The sequence below is a fragment of the Pecten maximus genome, unplaced genomic scaffold (assembly GCF_902652985.1).
Source record: "Pecten maximus unplaced genomic scaffold, xPecMax1.1, whole genome shotgun sequence".
Lineage (NCBI taxonomy): Eukaryota > Metazoa > Mollusca > Bivalvia > Pectinida > Pectinidae > Pecten > Pecten maximus.
In genome coordinates, this window is record NW_022982639.1 from 1 (window position 1) to 14,702 (window position 14,702).

General features: G+C 40.5%; 1 protein-coding gene and 1 pseudogene across 1 annotated transcript; one reads left to right on the top strand and one right to left on the bottom strand.

Moving 5' to 3' along the window:
• Positions 1-6,896: 6,896 nt before the first annotated feature.
• On the bottom strand, positions 6,897-7,481 carry LOC117320683. Its single transcript, XM_033875197.1, has 2 exons — positions 7,032-7,481; positions 6,897-6,984 (listed from the first exon to the last, which is right to left on the bottom strand). The coding sequence occupies exons 1-2, from the start codon at positions 7,407-7,409 to the stop codon at positions 6,967-6,969; spliced, it is 396 nt and encodes a 131-aa protein (XP_033731088.1). The 5' UTR covers positions 7,410-7,481; the 3' UTR covers positions 6,897-6,966.
• A 4,845-nt stretch (positions 7,482-12,326) lies between these two features.
• Positions 12,327-12,996, top strand: LOC117320682 (annotated as a pseudogene).
• Positions 12,997-14,702: the final 1,706 nt, after the last annotated feature.

Below are 14,702 nucleotides of genomic sequence, written 5' to 3' on the forward strand. Positions count from 1 at the left end.
TGCCGTCAGGTAGAGGTAGTATGAAGTCGCACCCAAATGCTTCTGTGGATTCTAATATGTGATTCAGGTGTCGGGATAAATGACTGTATGCTTAGTACTCACACGCCGGGACGTAGGTATGTGCCCATCACTATCAAAGTTCTCGTGATGGTCAAAATGAGCATCTTCTACGTCAGAGGCTATTTCCTCCACAGCAATCAATTGCCTTGCATGGCTCATAAATTGTTGGTCTTCAGACGGCAAGAATTTACAAGTACTGAGATAATGGTCAAACCTTGGTCTTCCCGCTTGCTTGCAGAGAGGACAGACCTTTCCAGTAGTAATGCCATTGCTCCTCTGTGTCTGTGAGGTCAAAATGCCAGGCGATGTGCGGCCCTTAGGCCTGAGGGCAGTGCGAAGTACCTTTGCGTCTTTATTAGAACAAATTTCGTCTAATAAACTATCTAAAGACTGTTAGATTTCTGGTTTGAGACTAGCTAACGTTTTAGCGCGCAGCTCTGGACCATACCGTATCAAAGTCTAGAAAATGCGTGCCGGTGGACTGGAATCCGAAATCCATACAGATCGCTTGCCAAATTGACTGCATTGAAGTTGACTGTTTTACTATTGTACTGCGCGAGATAATTGGGAAATAATTTGCAATTTGCCCTAACATAAGCTCAAGGTTGGCAACTTTCTGAGCAGCTGTGCGACGTGAAGCTTCTGGAACATTCTCGTTATTGTTGTTGAGACCACGTGTTGGGTTGGTAATACTTTTCTTGGTCCATACTGACCCGTCAATAAGGAAAAGAGCGAAGTTTGGGTCTAGTGAAAGGTATAGTGTAAATTTTGCCTCCATGCTTCAAATGAAGTGATGGTTTCGTTTTTGGTCAGGGGCCATTGCTTTGGGGCGCGAGTTGTAGCCATTTTATTACGGACTGTTGAAACTGTTAAGCTGATGTTGAACAGTACTACTCTCAATACACTCAGTATCGTACATAAACTTAGTTCTTGGAATGATACACAATGTACATGGGGAGTTTCACTCTTGATTCACATGCAGTAACTCAAGTCGATACATGGAATTTTGTATAGTACACTTTCGTTTTCACTTCTTGGAATGTTGAAAGTTACTTCCAATTTCACAAACTGATTTCACTTAATTACAACTATAGATTAAGCTGCCCTGTTATGCTTAGATCGCTGACAATGTAAGATCAATCGCTGCCACCACGCTAATATTAACTAGAGCTGTCACCGAGGGGGCGACAAGTATACCCCCCGCTTTTCCATGATTGGTTTGGATACTTTGTGAAGCTGCCTATTTATGGTAATATAACCAAATCAACACAACTTCATGCCATCCTTCAACTCTGTATAAAGTTTCAAGAAAATGCATCAAAAACCAAGTGAATGCATAGCCGGACAAAATTATGACACATTTTGTATGGAAAAGGGGCATAACTCTGTTAAAAAGGGCTAAAGTGGCATAATTTGTTTTGTTTCAAAGGACTACTTGGGGAAAGGAAAATCACAACACCATATGGTCTTTTAACTATACACCAATTTTGTGAAAACTGAGGAAATGCATAACTGGACAAAATTATAACCATTTTTCAAATAAAGGGGCAGAACTATGTAAAAAGCATTTTTTCGAAAAAAACATTTACTGGAGACACAAGTGCATGCAGTCCTTCAACTGTGTAAAAAGTTTCAAGAAAATCCATTGAAAACAAAATAAATCCATAGCAGGAAAAACTTGTTTGTTACAAGAGGCCCAGAGGGCCTGTATCGCTCACCTGGTTTCATGAGATATGAAACAAGAATGATGCTGAAGTATATTTGTCACTGGTATTGCTATGTCAATATATATCATAAGCATTTTATATGGGTACATGTATATTGGTTTTATTTTAATACTAAAAATGCCAAAAAGTGCATTAATCCATGAAATGAATCCCAACCCCATAACCATGCTACCATACAAATGTGAGTAATATCCATAGCTTGGTTTCAGAGAAGTTGTTTAAACAAATTGACCAATTTTGGCCCCGCCACACAGGCCCCTTGGGGGTCAGCCCCACCATTTGTACAATTTTGAATCCCCACCCCATAGGGATGCTACCAGGCAAATATGAGCGATATCCATTGCATAGTTTCAGAGCAGAAGTCATTTATATCAATTCTGCAAAACTGACCCCTTTTGGCCCCACCCCTCAGCCCCCAGGGGGTCGGCCCCGTCATTTGTACAATTTCAAATTCCTACCCGAAGGTGATGCTACCTGTAAAATATGAGAGATTTCCATTGTTTGGTTCCAGAGAAGAAGTCAATTATATGAATATAGCCAGATTGAGCACATTTGGCCCTGCCCCTCAGGCCCCTGGGGGGTCAGTCCCATCATTTGTACAATTTTGAATCCCCACCCCATAGTGATGCTACCAGGCAAATATGAGCGACAAGCATTGCTCGGTTTCAGAGAAGAAGTCGTTTATATCAATATAGCCAAATTGACAACATTCGGCCCCACCCCTCAGGCCCCTGGGGGGTCAGCCCCATCATTTGTACAATTTTGAATCCCCACCCCATAATGATGCTACCAGGCAAATATGAGCGATAGCCATTGCTTGGTTTCAGAGAAGAAGTCGTTTATATCAATAGAGCCAGATTGACCACATTTGGCCTCGCCCCTCAGGCCCCTGGGTGGTCAGCCCCATCATTTGTACAATTTTGAATCCCCACCCCATAGTGATGCTACCAGGCAAATATGAGCAATATCCATTGCTTTGTTTCAGAGAAGAAGTCGTTTAAACTTATATAGCCCAATTTACCACATTTGCCCCGCCCTTCAGACCCCTGGGGGGTCAGCCTCACCGTCTGTACAATTTTAAATCCCCACCCAATAGTGATGCTACCAGGCAAATATGAGCAATATCCATTGATTGGATTCAGAGAATAAGTTGTTTATATCAATATAGCCCAATTGCCCACATTTGGCCCCACCGCTGAGGCCCCTGGGGGGTCAGCCCCATCATTTGTACAATTTTGAATCCCCACCCCATAGTGATGCTACCAGGCAAATATGAGCGATATCCATTGCTTGGTTTTAGAGAAGTTGTTAATATCAATATAGCTATATTGACCCATTTTGACCCCGCCCCTCAAGCCCCTGGGGGGTCAGTCCCACCATTTGCACAATTTTGAATCCCCACCCAATAGTGATGCTACCAGGCAAATATGAGCAATATCCATTGCTTTGTTTCAGAGAAGAAGTCGTTTAAAACTTATTTAGCCCAATTTACCACATTTGCCCCGCCCTTCAGACCCCTGGGGGGTCAGCCTCACGGTCTGTACAAATTTAAATCCCCACCCAATAGTGATGCTACCAGGCAAATATGAGCAATATCCATTGATTGGATTCAGAGAATAAGTTGTTTATATCAATATAGCTATATTGACCCATTTTGACCCCGCCCCTAAGGCCCCTGGGGGGTCAGCCCCACCATTTGTACAATTTTGAATCCCCACCCCATAGTCATGCTACCAGGCAAATATGAGCGATAGCCATTGCTTGGTTTTAGAGAAGAAGTTGTTAATATCAATATAGCTATATTGACCCATTTTGGCCCCGCCCCTCAGGCCCCTGGGGGGTCAGCCCCACCATTTGTACAATTTTGAATCATTGCCCCATAGTGATGCTACCAGGCAAATTGGAGCAATATCCATTGCTCGGTTTCATAGAAGAAGTCATTTATATTAATAGAGCCAAATTGACCCCTTTTGGCCCCTCCCCTCAGACCCCTGTGGGGTCAGTCCCACCATTTGTACAATTTTTAGTTGCCACCCCATAGGGATGCTTTTGACCAAATTTGGTCAAATTCTGATCAGTAGTTATGAAGAAGAAGTCAATTGTTGACGGACAGACGGACGACGGACGCAACGGTATGGCATAAGCTCACCTTGGTCCTTTGAACCAGGTGAGCTAAAAAAGGGGCATAACACTATTAGAACTGGTAATTCAGCGAAATCTTTGCATGGGGCCGCGGTGGCCGAGTGGTTAAGGTGTCCCGACACTTTAACACTAGCCCTCCACCTCTGGGTAGCGAGTTCGAAACCTACGTGGGGCAGTTGCCAGGTACTGACCGTAGGCCGGTGGTTTTTCTCCGGGTACTCCGGCTTTCCTCCACCTTCAAAACCTGGCACGTCCTTAAATGACCCTGGCTGTTAATAGGACGTTAAGCAAAAACAAACCAAACCAAACCAAAGCATAGAGCTAAGCCTGATAGGGTCCTCTAACTACATACAAAATTTTAGTAAAATCCATTGAAAACAAAGCAAATGCATAGCCGGACAAGCTAGTTACCATTTTTTACATAAAGGGGCATAACTCTGTAAAACTTAGTGAATGCATAGCTGGACAAAATTATGACACATTTTGTATGAAAAAGGGGCATAACTAGAGGCATAACTCTGTTAAAAAAGGCCAAAATCACTGCAGAGGACACAAGTTCATATGGTCTTCTAACTATATACCAAATTTGAGTTGAAATCCATGAAGAAATGAGCGAATGCATAGCCGGCCAAATTTTGTGACAGACGGACGGACGGACAAGGTGATGCCAGTATACCCGTTGAGGAGGGTATAACAAGATGAAAGGCGTCTAACAGCTTCAGTGCAATTTTTACTCAACCAAAGTGAGAACATCAAGAAAACATACAGGAGAGTCCCACAAAGGGAAACAACTCAACAATAGCAGAGCCTAACACTGGCGTAGCCTATATAAAGTCGGCATCAGTTCCACACTATCAAAAGGAGAAAAACACAAATATGCCACACCTCCAAAAACACATGCATGCATGAATCTCACACACAGGGGCTCACACACAGGGGAGACCATTCTTAAAAGACCTTAGCAGTTAATAAGACGTTAAGCTGGACCATAGCTTTTGTACTCCCCATATTATGCCAGCATAAATAATAAATATTCAATGTCATCAAATATAATAACGAAATCCTAAAAGAGTATATAATTATTTTATTTATGCCAACTTGATGATATCAATAAATGATTGGTGTTGACCAGTAATTGGGAAAAAACATTTGTATGAAATTTGAGAAAAGTTGAATAGCCTACGAACCTTTGGTTGAATGGCAACACACGTGCACAAGTAATTTGGTCGTCTGTGTCAAGACACACGTACCTGGAATAAGTCTACACGGGTTAGCCACACACTTATATCTATGTCTGGTTAACTTACATATGCACATATTTTGTGTGTAATGTAAAACTAAAGAATTCAGAGGGTTTATCTAAAAAATCTTTTTGTGAAACAATTACAATAATACTGTATCATTGTCTTAGCTAGTGTTTATCTATGCCGTGCCAGGTTTTTTTGGGGTTTCTGTGAAAAGGCTCAAATTAGATAGTTTATATGGTTTTATATTAATATAAATGGCCATTTTTATTATATGAAAACTTTCAATACAACACTATTTTGTTCATTAATGAACAAAAGCAAGCCTGGCAGGACATACAGTCAGTAGATTAAAAGGACAATTTAGTCAAGTTTGTTTACTAATCATTTCACAACCTGTTTCATGAAAGGGTACTTCAGTTCTCCTTATGAACTATCCTTGGTCATATATTGATACAAGTTTATTTATTAGGATTTATTAGGATAATTAATGGATGCAGGCTGGAAGCTTCTATATCCATATCAACAATATATGTACATAAAATAAATAAATGATTGATTTCCAGTATATCAATTGCTGTTTCCTCAATATATCTAAAATGTTAAACTTTAAAATGAATATTTTTCCAGTGTTTATCTAGCATTACTTCAAAGTTGTATACAGTATCTGCATCTATAATGTGTTGCGGCAAATTATTCCATACATCTATTATTCTGTTACTAAAGAATTCTTTCTTAATTCTAGATTACGTTTCTTAAAAATTATCTCAGAGTGACCTCTCGTCCTACTAGAACTGTCCATTGGGAAAAAGTTCTCAGTTACTCTATAATCATAAAGTTTTTTAACTATTTTAAAAACATTGATAATGTCCCCTCTAGTTCTCCGATGTTGTAAAGTTGGAAGATTTAGTCTCTCTAGACGTTCCTCATATGTAAGGTTTTTGAGTTACGGAATAAGTTTTGATGCCCTTCTTTGAACGTTCTCGATCAGGTCGATATCTGCTACTCGATATGGGTTCCATACACTTGCTGCGTATTCCAGGTGTGGTCTGACGAGAGCTTTAAATAATAACTTGAACATTGACTCATCAAGATATACAAACGATCTTCGTATTAGTCCAATTATGCTGTTCGCTTTGTTTACAATGTTATGCAGGTGATTTTTTTGGAATTCAGGTCCTCATCGATGGTAACCCCAATGTCCTTTTCGTGTGTGATGTTTTCCAGCTGAATCCTCTCTCCTTCCTGTCCATTCATATAGTAATGTCTTTTCTTGGAAGCTTTTATTGATATTACTTTACATTTGTTGGGGTGGAATTTGAGTAACCATTTGTTCGACCAAATTTGGAGTTTATCCAGGTCCTCCTGGAGGATTCTCACATCTTCCTCATTCCTAATCCGTCTGTATAACTTTGTGTCATCTGCAAATAGCGGTGACGAAGATGTTAGTATTTCAGGAAGATCGTTTATATATACTACAAATAAGATTGGGCCCAGTACACTGCCTTGCGGGATGCCGCTGATTACGGGGTATGTTTTTGACATCTCACCATTAACAATAACACGCTGACATCTATTACTCAAGTAATCCTCTATCCAATTTACTAATTTTGGCTTACGCCATATCCATAAAATCCATATAAATTACATCTATTTCTCCTCCATTATCTATAATTTCAGTCCAATCTTCTAAAACATTCAACAACTGAAGTTGGGTTGATCGCCCCGAGATAAATCCAAATTGTTTAGAGCTTAAAAGATTATTCTTATCCATGTGATTAACTATACTGTTTCTAACTAACTTCTCTAGGGTATTTACAACAATACTTGTGAGGCTGACAGGTCTATAATTTCCTGGGTCCGACTTCGATCCTTTCTTGTATATGGCAGTGATGTTAGCTTCTTTCCATTCTTGAGGTAGTTTTCCATCTTCCAATGACCGGTTGAAAATCTCGGCTAAGGGTGTACTGATAAAATGTTTCAATTCCTTAAGAACTTTCGGGTGAATTTTGTCTGGCCCCTGCGATTTATTTTCATTTAAATTTGCTAAAATCTTTTCAACGACTAATGGATTACAAATTATCTCCTCAAAAGGGTGATTTACAGCTCTAGTATTAAATTCCGGTAGGTCTCCAGATGGTTCTTTCGTAAAAACACTGCTGAAAAACTTAGCTAAGACCTCGGCTTTATCGCTGTCCTTGACTGCCATGTGTTGATCATCTCCGTTTAGTCCCATGAGGTCGGATATCCCTGTTCTCACTTTTCTCGTTGAGTTAACATAATTCCAAAATCGTTTTGGGTTTGATTTGATATTCTTTGCTATGCTTCGTTCCATTTCCCTCCAGGTCTTTCTTATTTCCCATTTAAGTTGATTTCTTATTTTTGCATATTCTTTGTGTTTGCTTTCACTTCTGGTTTCCATAAACCGTTGCCATGCCCGGTGTTTCTTGTTGATTTTCTGAAGAATGGATTTATTCAATGGTACTTTATGTTTCTGATCCCCAGACGATTTACTCTTGGGTATGTAGTTTATGTTTTCCATTCGTTTTTTAATTAATTATAAGGGGGGTCTTAACCGTATAACCATACGATTTATATGCAAATGAGCAAGTCGTCTCTACACACTTTGTATACATGTGTGCAAGCACAGCCCCGTCTCGTGACTGTAAACAACATTGGTTTGCATTTGAAGCTGTTGGCGGATATTTTAACTATAAGTTACGGGTCTCGTACCAAACGTAGACAGTGAATGGATAAACAAAATATATGGAGAATTACTGTTAGGTCACGAATATAAAAGATGTGAGTTTTTCGAACGGTTGCGACAACAATGAAGAAGTTCGTACAGATCTGTACAACTTCCATTATCATAATTCGGTGAAGGAGATTACTTACAAATCAATTATCAACGACACGGCCAAGCAGACAACAGATTAACAGTAAAACATTTGTTAGGTAAATAACAAGAGGCCCATGGGGCCTGTATCGCTCACCTGGTTGGATTTGACCAAATGTCAAAATAATGTTCATGTTCAATTTATTCATACACATACTCTCTAAGGGACTGAAAGACCCTATGGATTATTTTTACAACCTAATTGTGTTTGAAGAAACTAAGTTCCTTAGGGTGGGGAAAGACCCTTGGGCCTCTTAGACTCCGCCCCTCAGGCCCCTGGGTGTTCAGAGTAAAATTTATACAAACTCTGTTCCCCTCCCCCCAAGGATGTTCCTGACCAAATATGGTTCTAATTCATTCATAACTTTATGACTTGTAGCAATTTAAAGACTAATCTCTATTCCCCTATTTGGCCCCGCCCCTCAGGCCTCTGGGGGTTCAGAGTAAAAATTTATACAAACTCTGTTCCCCCTTCTCCCAAGGATGTTCCTGTTCAAATTCATCCATAACTTTATGACTAGTAGCGATTTAAATGATTAACCCTATTTCCTCTATTTGGCCCCGCCCCTCAGGCCCCTGGGGATTCAGAGTAAAAATTTATACAAACTCTGTTCCCCTTCTCCCAATGATGTTCCTGATCAAATTTGGTTCAAATTCATTCATAACTTTATGACTAGTAGCGATTTAAAGGATTAACCCTATTTCCCCTATTTGGCCCCACCCCTCAGGCCCCTGAGGGTTCAGAGTAAAAATTCATACAAACTCGGTTCCCCTTCCCCCAAGGACGTTCCTGACCAAATCTAATTAAAATCCATGAAAAATTTTATGACCAGTAGCGATTTAAAGACTAATCTCCATTTCCCATATTTGGCTCCGCCCCTCAGGCCCCTGGGGGTTCAGAGTAAAAATGTATACAAACTCTGTTCCCCTTCTCCCAAGGATGTTTCTGACCAAATTTGGTTCTAATTCATTCATAACTTTATGACTAGCAGTGATTTAAAAGATTAACCCTATTTCCCCTATTTGGCCCAGCCCCTCAGGCCCCTGGGAGTTCAGAGTAAAAATCAATACAAACTCTGTTCACCTTCCCCCAAGGATGTTCCTGACCAAATCTAGTTAAAATCCATTAAAAAATTTATGACTAGTAGCGATTTAAAGACTAATATCTATTTCCCCTATTTGGCTCCGCCCCTTAGGCCCCTGGGGGTTCAGAGTAAAAATGTATACAAACTCTGTTCCCCTTCTCCCAAGAATGTTACTGACCAAATTTGGTTCAAATTCATTTATAACTTTATGACTAGTAGCGATTTAAAGGATTAACCCTATTTCCCCTATTGGGCCCCACCCCTAATGCCCCTGGGGGTCAGACCAACCGTTTATACAAAATTGGTTTCCCTTCACCCAAGGATGTTTCAGACCAAATATGGATCAAATCCCTTTATTCCTACGGAAGAAGAAGGATTTCAAAGAATTTGCTATATTTCCCCTATTGGGCCCCACCCCTAAGGCCCCTGGGAGGCCGACCCACCGTTTATACAAAATTGGTTCCCCTTCACCCAAGGATGCTTCAGACCAAACATGGATCAAATCCTTTTATTCCTGCAGAAGAAGGATTTTAAAGAATATGCAATATTCCCCTATTGGGCCCCACCCCCCAGGCCCCTGGGGGGCCAGACCCACCGTTTATACAAAATTGGTTCCCCTTCACCCAAGGATGTTTCAGACCAAATATGGATCAAATCCCTTTATTCCTACAGAAGTAGAAGGATTTTAAAGAATTTGCTATATTTCCCCTATTGGGTCCCGCCCCTCAGGCCCCTGGGAGGCCAGACCCACCGTTTATACAAAATTGGTTCCCCTTCACCCAAGGATGCTTCAGACCAATTATGAATCAAATCCCTTTATTCCTGCAGAAGAAGAAGGATTTTAAAGAATATGCAATATTCCCCTATTGGGCCCCACCCCCCAGGCCCCTGGGGGGCCAGACCATCCGTTTATACAAAATTGGTTCCCCTTCACCCAAGGATGCTTCAGACCAAATATGAATCAAATCCCTTCATTTCTACAGAAGGAGAAGGATTTTAAAGAATTTGCTATATTTCCACTATTGGACCCCACCCCTACGGCCCCTGGAGGGCCAGACCGACCGTTTATACAAAATTGGTTCCCCTTCACCCAAGGATGCTTCAGACCAAACATGGATCAAATCCTTTTATTCCTGCAGAAGAAGGATTTTAAAGAATATGCAATATTCCCCTATTGGGCCCCACCCCCCAGGCCCCTGGGGGCCAGACCCACCGTTTATACAAAATTGGTTCCCCTTCACCCAAGGATGTTTCAGACCAAATATGGATCAAATCCCTTTATTCCTAAAGAAGTAGAAGGATTTTAAAGAATTTGCTATATTTCCCCTATTGGGTCCCGCCCCTCAGGCCCATGGGAGGCCAGACCCACCGTTTATACAAAATTGGTTCCCCTTCACCCAAGGATGCTTCAGACCAATTATGAATCAAATCCCTTTATTCCTGCAGAAGAAGAAAGATTTTAAAGAATATGCAATATTCCCCTATTGGGCCACACCCCCCAGGCCCCTGGGGGGCCAGACCATCCGTTTATACAAAATTGTTTCCCCTTCACCCAAGGATGCTTCAGACCAAATATGAATCAAATCCCTTCATTTCTACAGAAGGAGAAGGATTTTAAAGAATTTGCTATATTTCCCCTATTGGGCCCCGCCCCTCAGGCCCCTAGGAGGCCAGACCCACCGTTTATACAAAATTGGTTCCCCTTCACCCAAGGATGCTTCAGACCAAACATGGATCAAATCCCTTTATTCCTGCAGAAGAAGAAGGATTTTAAAGAATATACAATATTCCCCTATTGGGCCCCACCCCCCAGGCCCCTGGGGGGCCAGACCATCCGTTTATACAAAATTGGTTCCACTTCACCCAAGGAGGCTTCAGACCAAATATGAATCAAATCCCTTCATTTCTACAGAAGAAGAAGGATTTTGAAGAATTTGCTATATTTCCCCTATTGGGCCCCGCCCCTAAGACCCCTGGGGGGCCAGACCCACCGTTTATACAAAATTGGTTCCCCTTCACCCAAGGAGGCTTCAGACCAAATATGAATCAAATCCCTTCATTTCTACAGAAGAAGAAGGATTTTGAAGAATTTGCTATATTTCCCCTATTGGGCCCCGCCCCTAAGACCCCTGGGGGGCCAGACCCACCGTTTATACAAAATTGGTTCCCCTTCACCCAAGGATGCTTCAGACCAAATTTGGTCAAAATCCACTGAGTAGTTTAGGACTAGTAGCGATTTAAAGGAAAAGTTGACGGACGGACGACGGACGACGGACGACGGACGCTGCGCCATGCCATAAGCTCACCGGCCCTTCGGGCCAGGTGAGCTAAAAATGTATTAGACTATGCTTGAGGTTTTTTTTAAACGTTAGATACCCCGTTAGATTGTTTTAATAGCAATCAAATATTCCTTATAATATTTAATTATGTAATATTTACATACAGAGAATCCTCGACATAATATAACTGTTAGGTTCTAATTATACATGTATTCTATACATTTATTATGATATGAATAAAAGACAGGCTAAGTGGTGGGGCAATCCTCAAAACTCTTAGAGCATCTATGTTTTATAAAGTTCAATAAGAGTGACAAGTCTTTTAAAAGTTCTATATTTTTTCTGATATCATATACTGTTGTTGCTTTTCCTTGTGTCGACCTTGTATCAATACTGTTGTATAATTTAATATGATTTTTTTTTAAATAATGTTGGCAAATCAGCTAATGCCCAGTGCCATGAAACTGTATTAATTTAAATTTTTAATAGTTTTGATTAAGATGTATTTCAAAATAAAAGGGCTTCATTATACATGTGAAGTGTCCTTTTTGGGTACCCTTACGTTACCGAAAATATCGTCAAGTTAATGAGTATGATAGAATTATATCTAACATTTATAATTAATAACCCTGCATGCAATAACGGATAAAATACACAAGATGTATATCAAATCAGCCCTAAGCCTATTGATTGTGTGGTTGTACATGTCAAACATACCTTAAGCCATACTTGTCTTTAAAGTCTACTTATCCAGAGATACTTCTCGGATTTTGACCTGTTGAGCACTCTTTGGCCAAGGCAATTCACAATTGTATAAACAGTATGTATGTTTCATGTTTGGTAGAGTATGGGAAAAGCAAGAGCAACCACAGCACAAAAGCCCCGTCGCTTGCATGTTTGACGTGCAGACCAACAAGGTATCTTTACGGGAAGCAGCTAGACAACATGGGTTTTCTTATGGTTTTCTTCAGAGGAGGTTGTCTGGTGAAGTTGATGTTGATAAGAGAAAGGGGCCCAATCCTGTTTTTAACCAGGCTGAGAAGGCAGCGATGTCTTCATGGCTTCATGACATGGCAGAGAGGGGGATGGGCTTGAAGCCGTACAAGTTCCTTGACTTTATCCAGGGTGTTCAATATCATCAAGGAAAACAAGCCAAATGGTTTTAAAGACGGTAGGCCTGGTCATGATTGGTATTACGCTTTCATGGCCAGGAATGCAGCCATTCTGCAACCCAGGACTGAGAAATCACTGGAAATGTGCTGTACTAAAATCAACAAGGAAGACACAGATGTTTGGTATTCAGGCTTTAGTTAGTTTCTCAGTGAGAAAAACTTACTCAACAAACCTAAGCGTATCTGGAATTGCGACGAGACAGGTTTCAGTATTGGAAGTATTCCAGGGAAGATAATCGGTCCTGTGAAGACTCCTTCAGATCGCCAACAGATGCCACACATATCTGGGGGACACAGTAAACAAAGATACACTGTGATGTTCTGTGGGAATGCTAGTGGAGATATGATGCTCCCTTTCTTTGTGTTCCCTGAACCAAAGCCAAAGGGTTAAAATCCCATGACAGGAGGATTGGAAGGGAGTAGAGCAAAGAAAGACTGGATGAATCTATCAACTTTCAAGTCCTTCATTTCCTTCTTCGACGAGCATGCTGGTACAGAGAGGCCAGTTGTCCTACTAATGGACAGTGTGAGTAGCCACGTCGATATCACCGTCTTTCAATACAATTACATTCTTGAAACTGTTCCACAAAAAATATTTTAAATAAGCTAGCTTCGGATTTCTATGGTTTCTGATTATATACAGGTCATTTTATCTAAATTCAAATATCTCTTAACAAATATACCACATCAAAACATTTGTGGAGGGGCCCATCATCGATTACAAACCGTTTGGTTATTTCTCAAATCTTTCTCGGCACAAGTGTACTGAAGCACCTTAAACACAAAACCAAAACTAAATTGACGTTCGTGATGTACTGTAACATTTTTTGGTGTTAAATTTCAACGCCCAATTTCTTGCCAATTGCGGTCCTCTTACAATCGGACACCATTAATAGGTTTTATATAATAATGCATGTTATCAAATCACTAAAAAGAACACTAAGGGCGAATTTGTTCTCCTAAAACCAGTTTTAGTTTCGAACCGGTTCTGTAAACTTTCCATTTGTTGAGTAAACCAGTTTCAAACCACATTTAAACTGAAACCGGTTCATTCATTTGTTTCTGATAAACCTAAACAAGTTTATTAAACCATTTAAACCACCACCGGTTGTGGTTTGGAAGGTTTCGTTTCTGAAAACAAGATGGCGAATGTTGTCAACACATGCAGAATGTGCTCTTGAAGTGCGCTACGTGCTCCAAACTTGCCAGCTATGGCTTGTAGTGCCATTTGACTGGACAAATAAAATATAAATTATAAATATTAATAATTGTTTTCCCATTGGTATGACAGTTTTCCCTTGTGTTTGAAAGAAAGTCTGCTAGAACTGCATGCGTTTCCCTGTCATTGAATTGTGGAAGTATGTCTTCAATATAATTTGGGATTCGGGGGATTTTTGTGCGTTCAGGAGGTATTAACGTTTCAAATACTGCTCTGAAGCTTTTTCTCCCAAAGACACCATATTGAAAACTAGAATTTCGCATTTGTTTCTCAAGAGCAAACCAGTTTTAGTTTACAAACCGTTTCGAAAACCAGGTTTAAACCATAAACCCAAACCTAAACCAGTTTATTTGCAACAAATTTGCCCTTAGCTTACATTCATAATAACTGTTTTCTTTCATTGTCAGTAACATTTTGGAAACAGGTCGCCATTGTGGCCAAATAATAATGGCATGAACACGTCTGTGCGATTCTTTCAATCTCTATTATATCTATACTATCTGGAATATTTCTTTGACCGGTAACCATTACCTAGACGGGTTCCTCCGCGTGAGGAACCTTTCACGGGAAATTTCGTCTGCTGTGTCCCTCTCGATTTGCACTCTTCTCCGTCTAGAATATATCTTCCGGTCACTCGATTTGTAGCTCTTCTGCTTCTGAAAGATCTTCTACCTCTTCCGTCTCGAGGCTGGAAGATTTATCTTCCAAGATGGTGGCTACCATGTTACTAGAGAAGGATTTATGACACATACATGCACGTGTTTGTGTCACAGTGTTTGAGAAACGGTTTACTCGATTTACATATATCAGAATGCGATCCTTAGAAAGCTTCTCTTCTGAGAAGAATGCAAATCGAGTGGGACTCTGCTCCCTTTCCT

Excerpts from the sequence above, each read along its gene's own strand:
- LOC117320683 (XM_033875197.1), bottom strand. The coding sequence starts at position 7,409 with ATGGGACTAAACGGAGATGATCAACACATGGCAGTCAAGGACAGCGAT.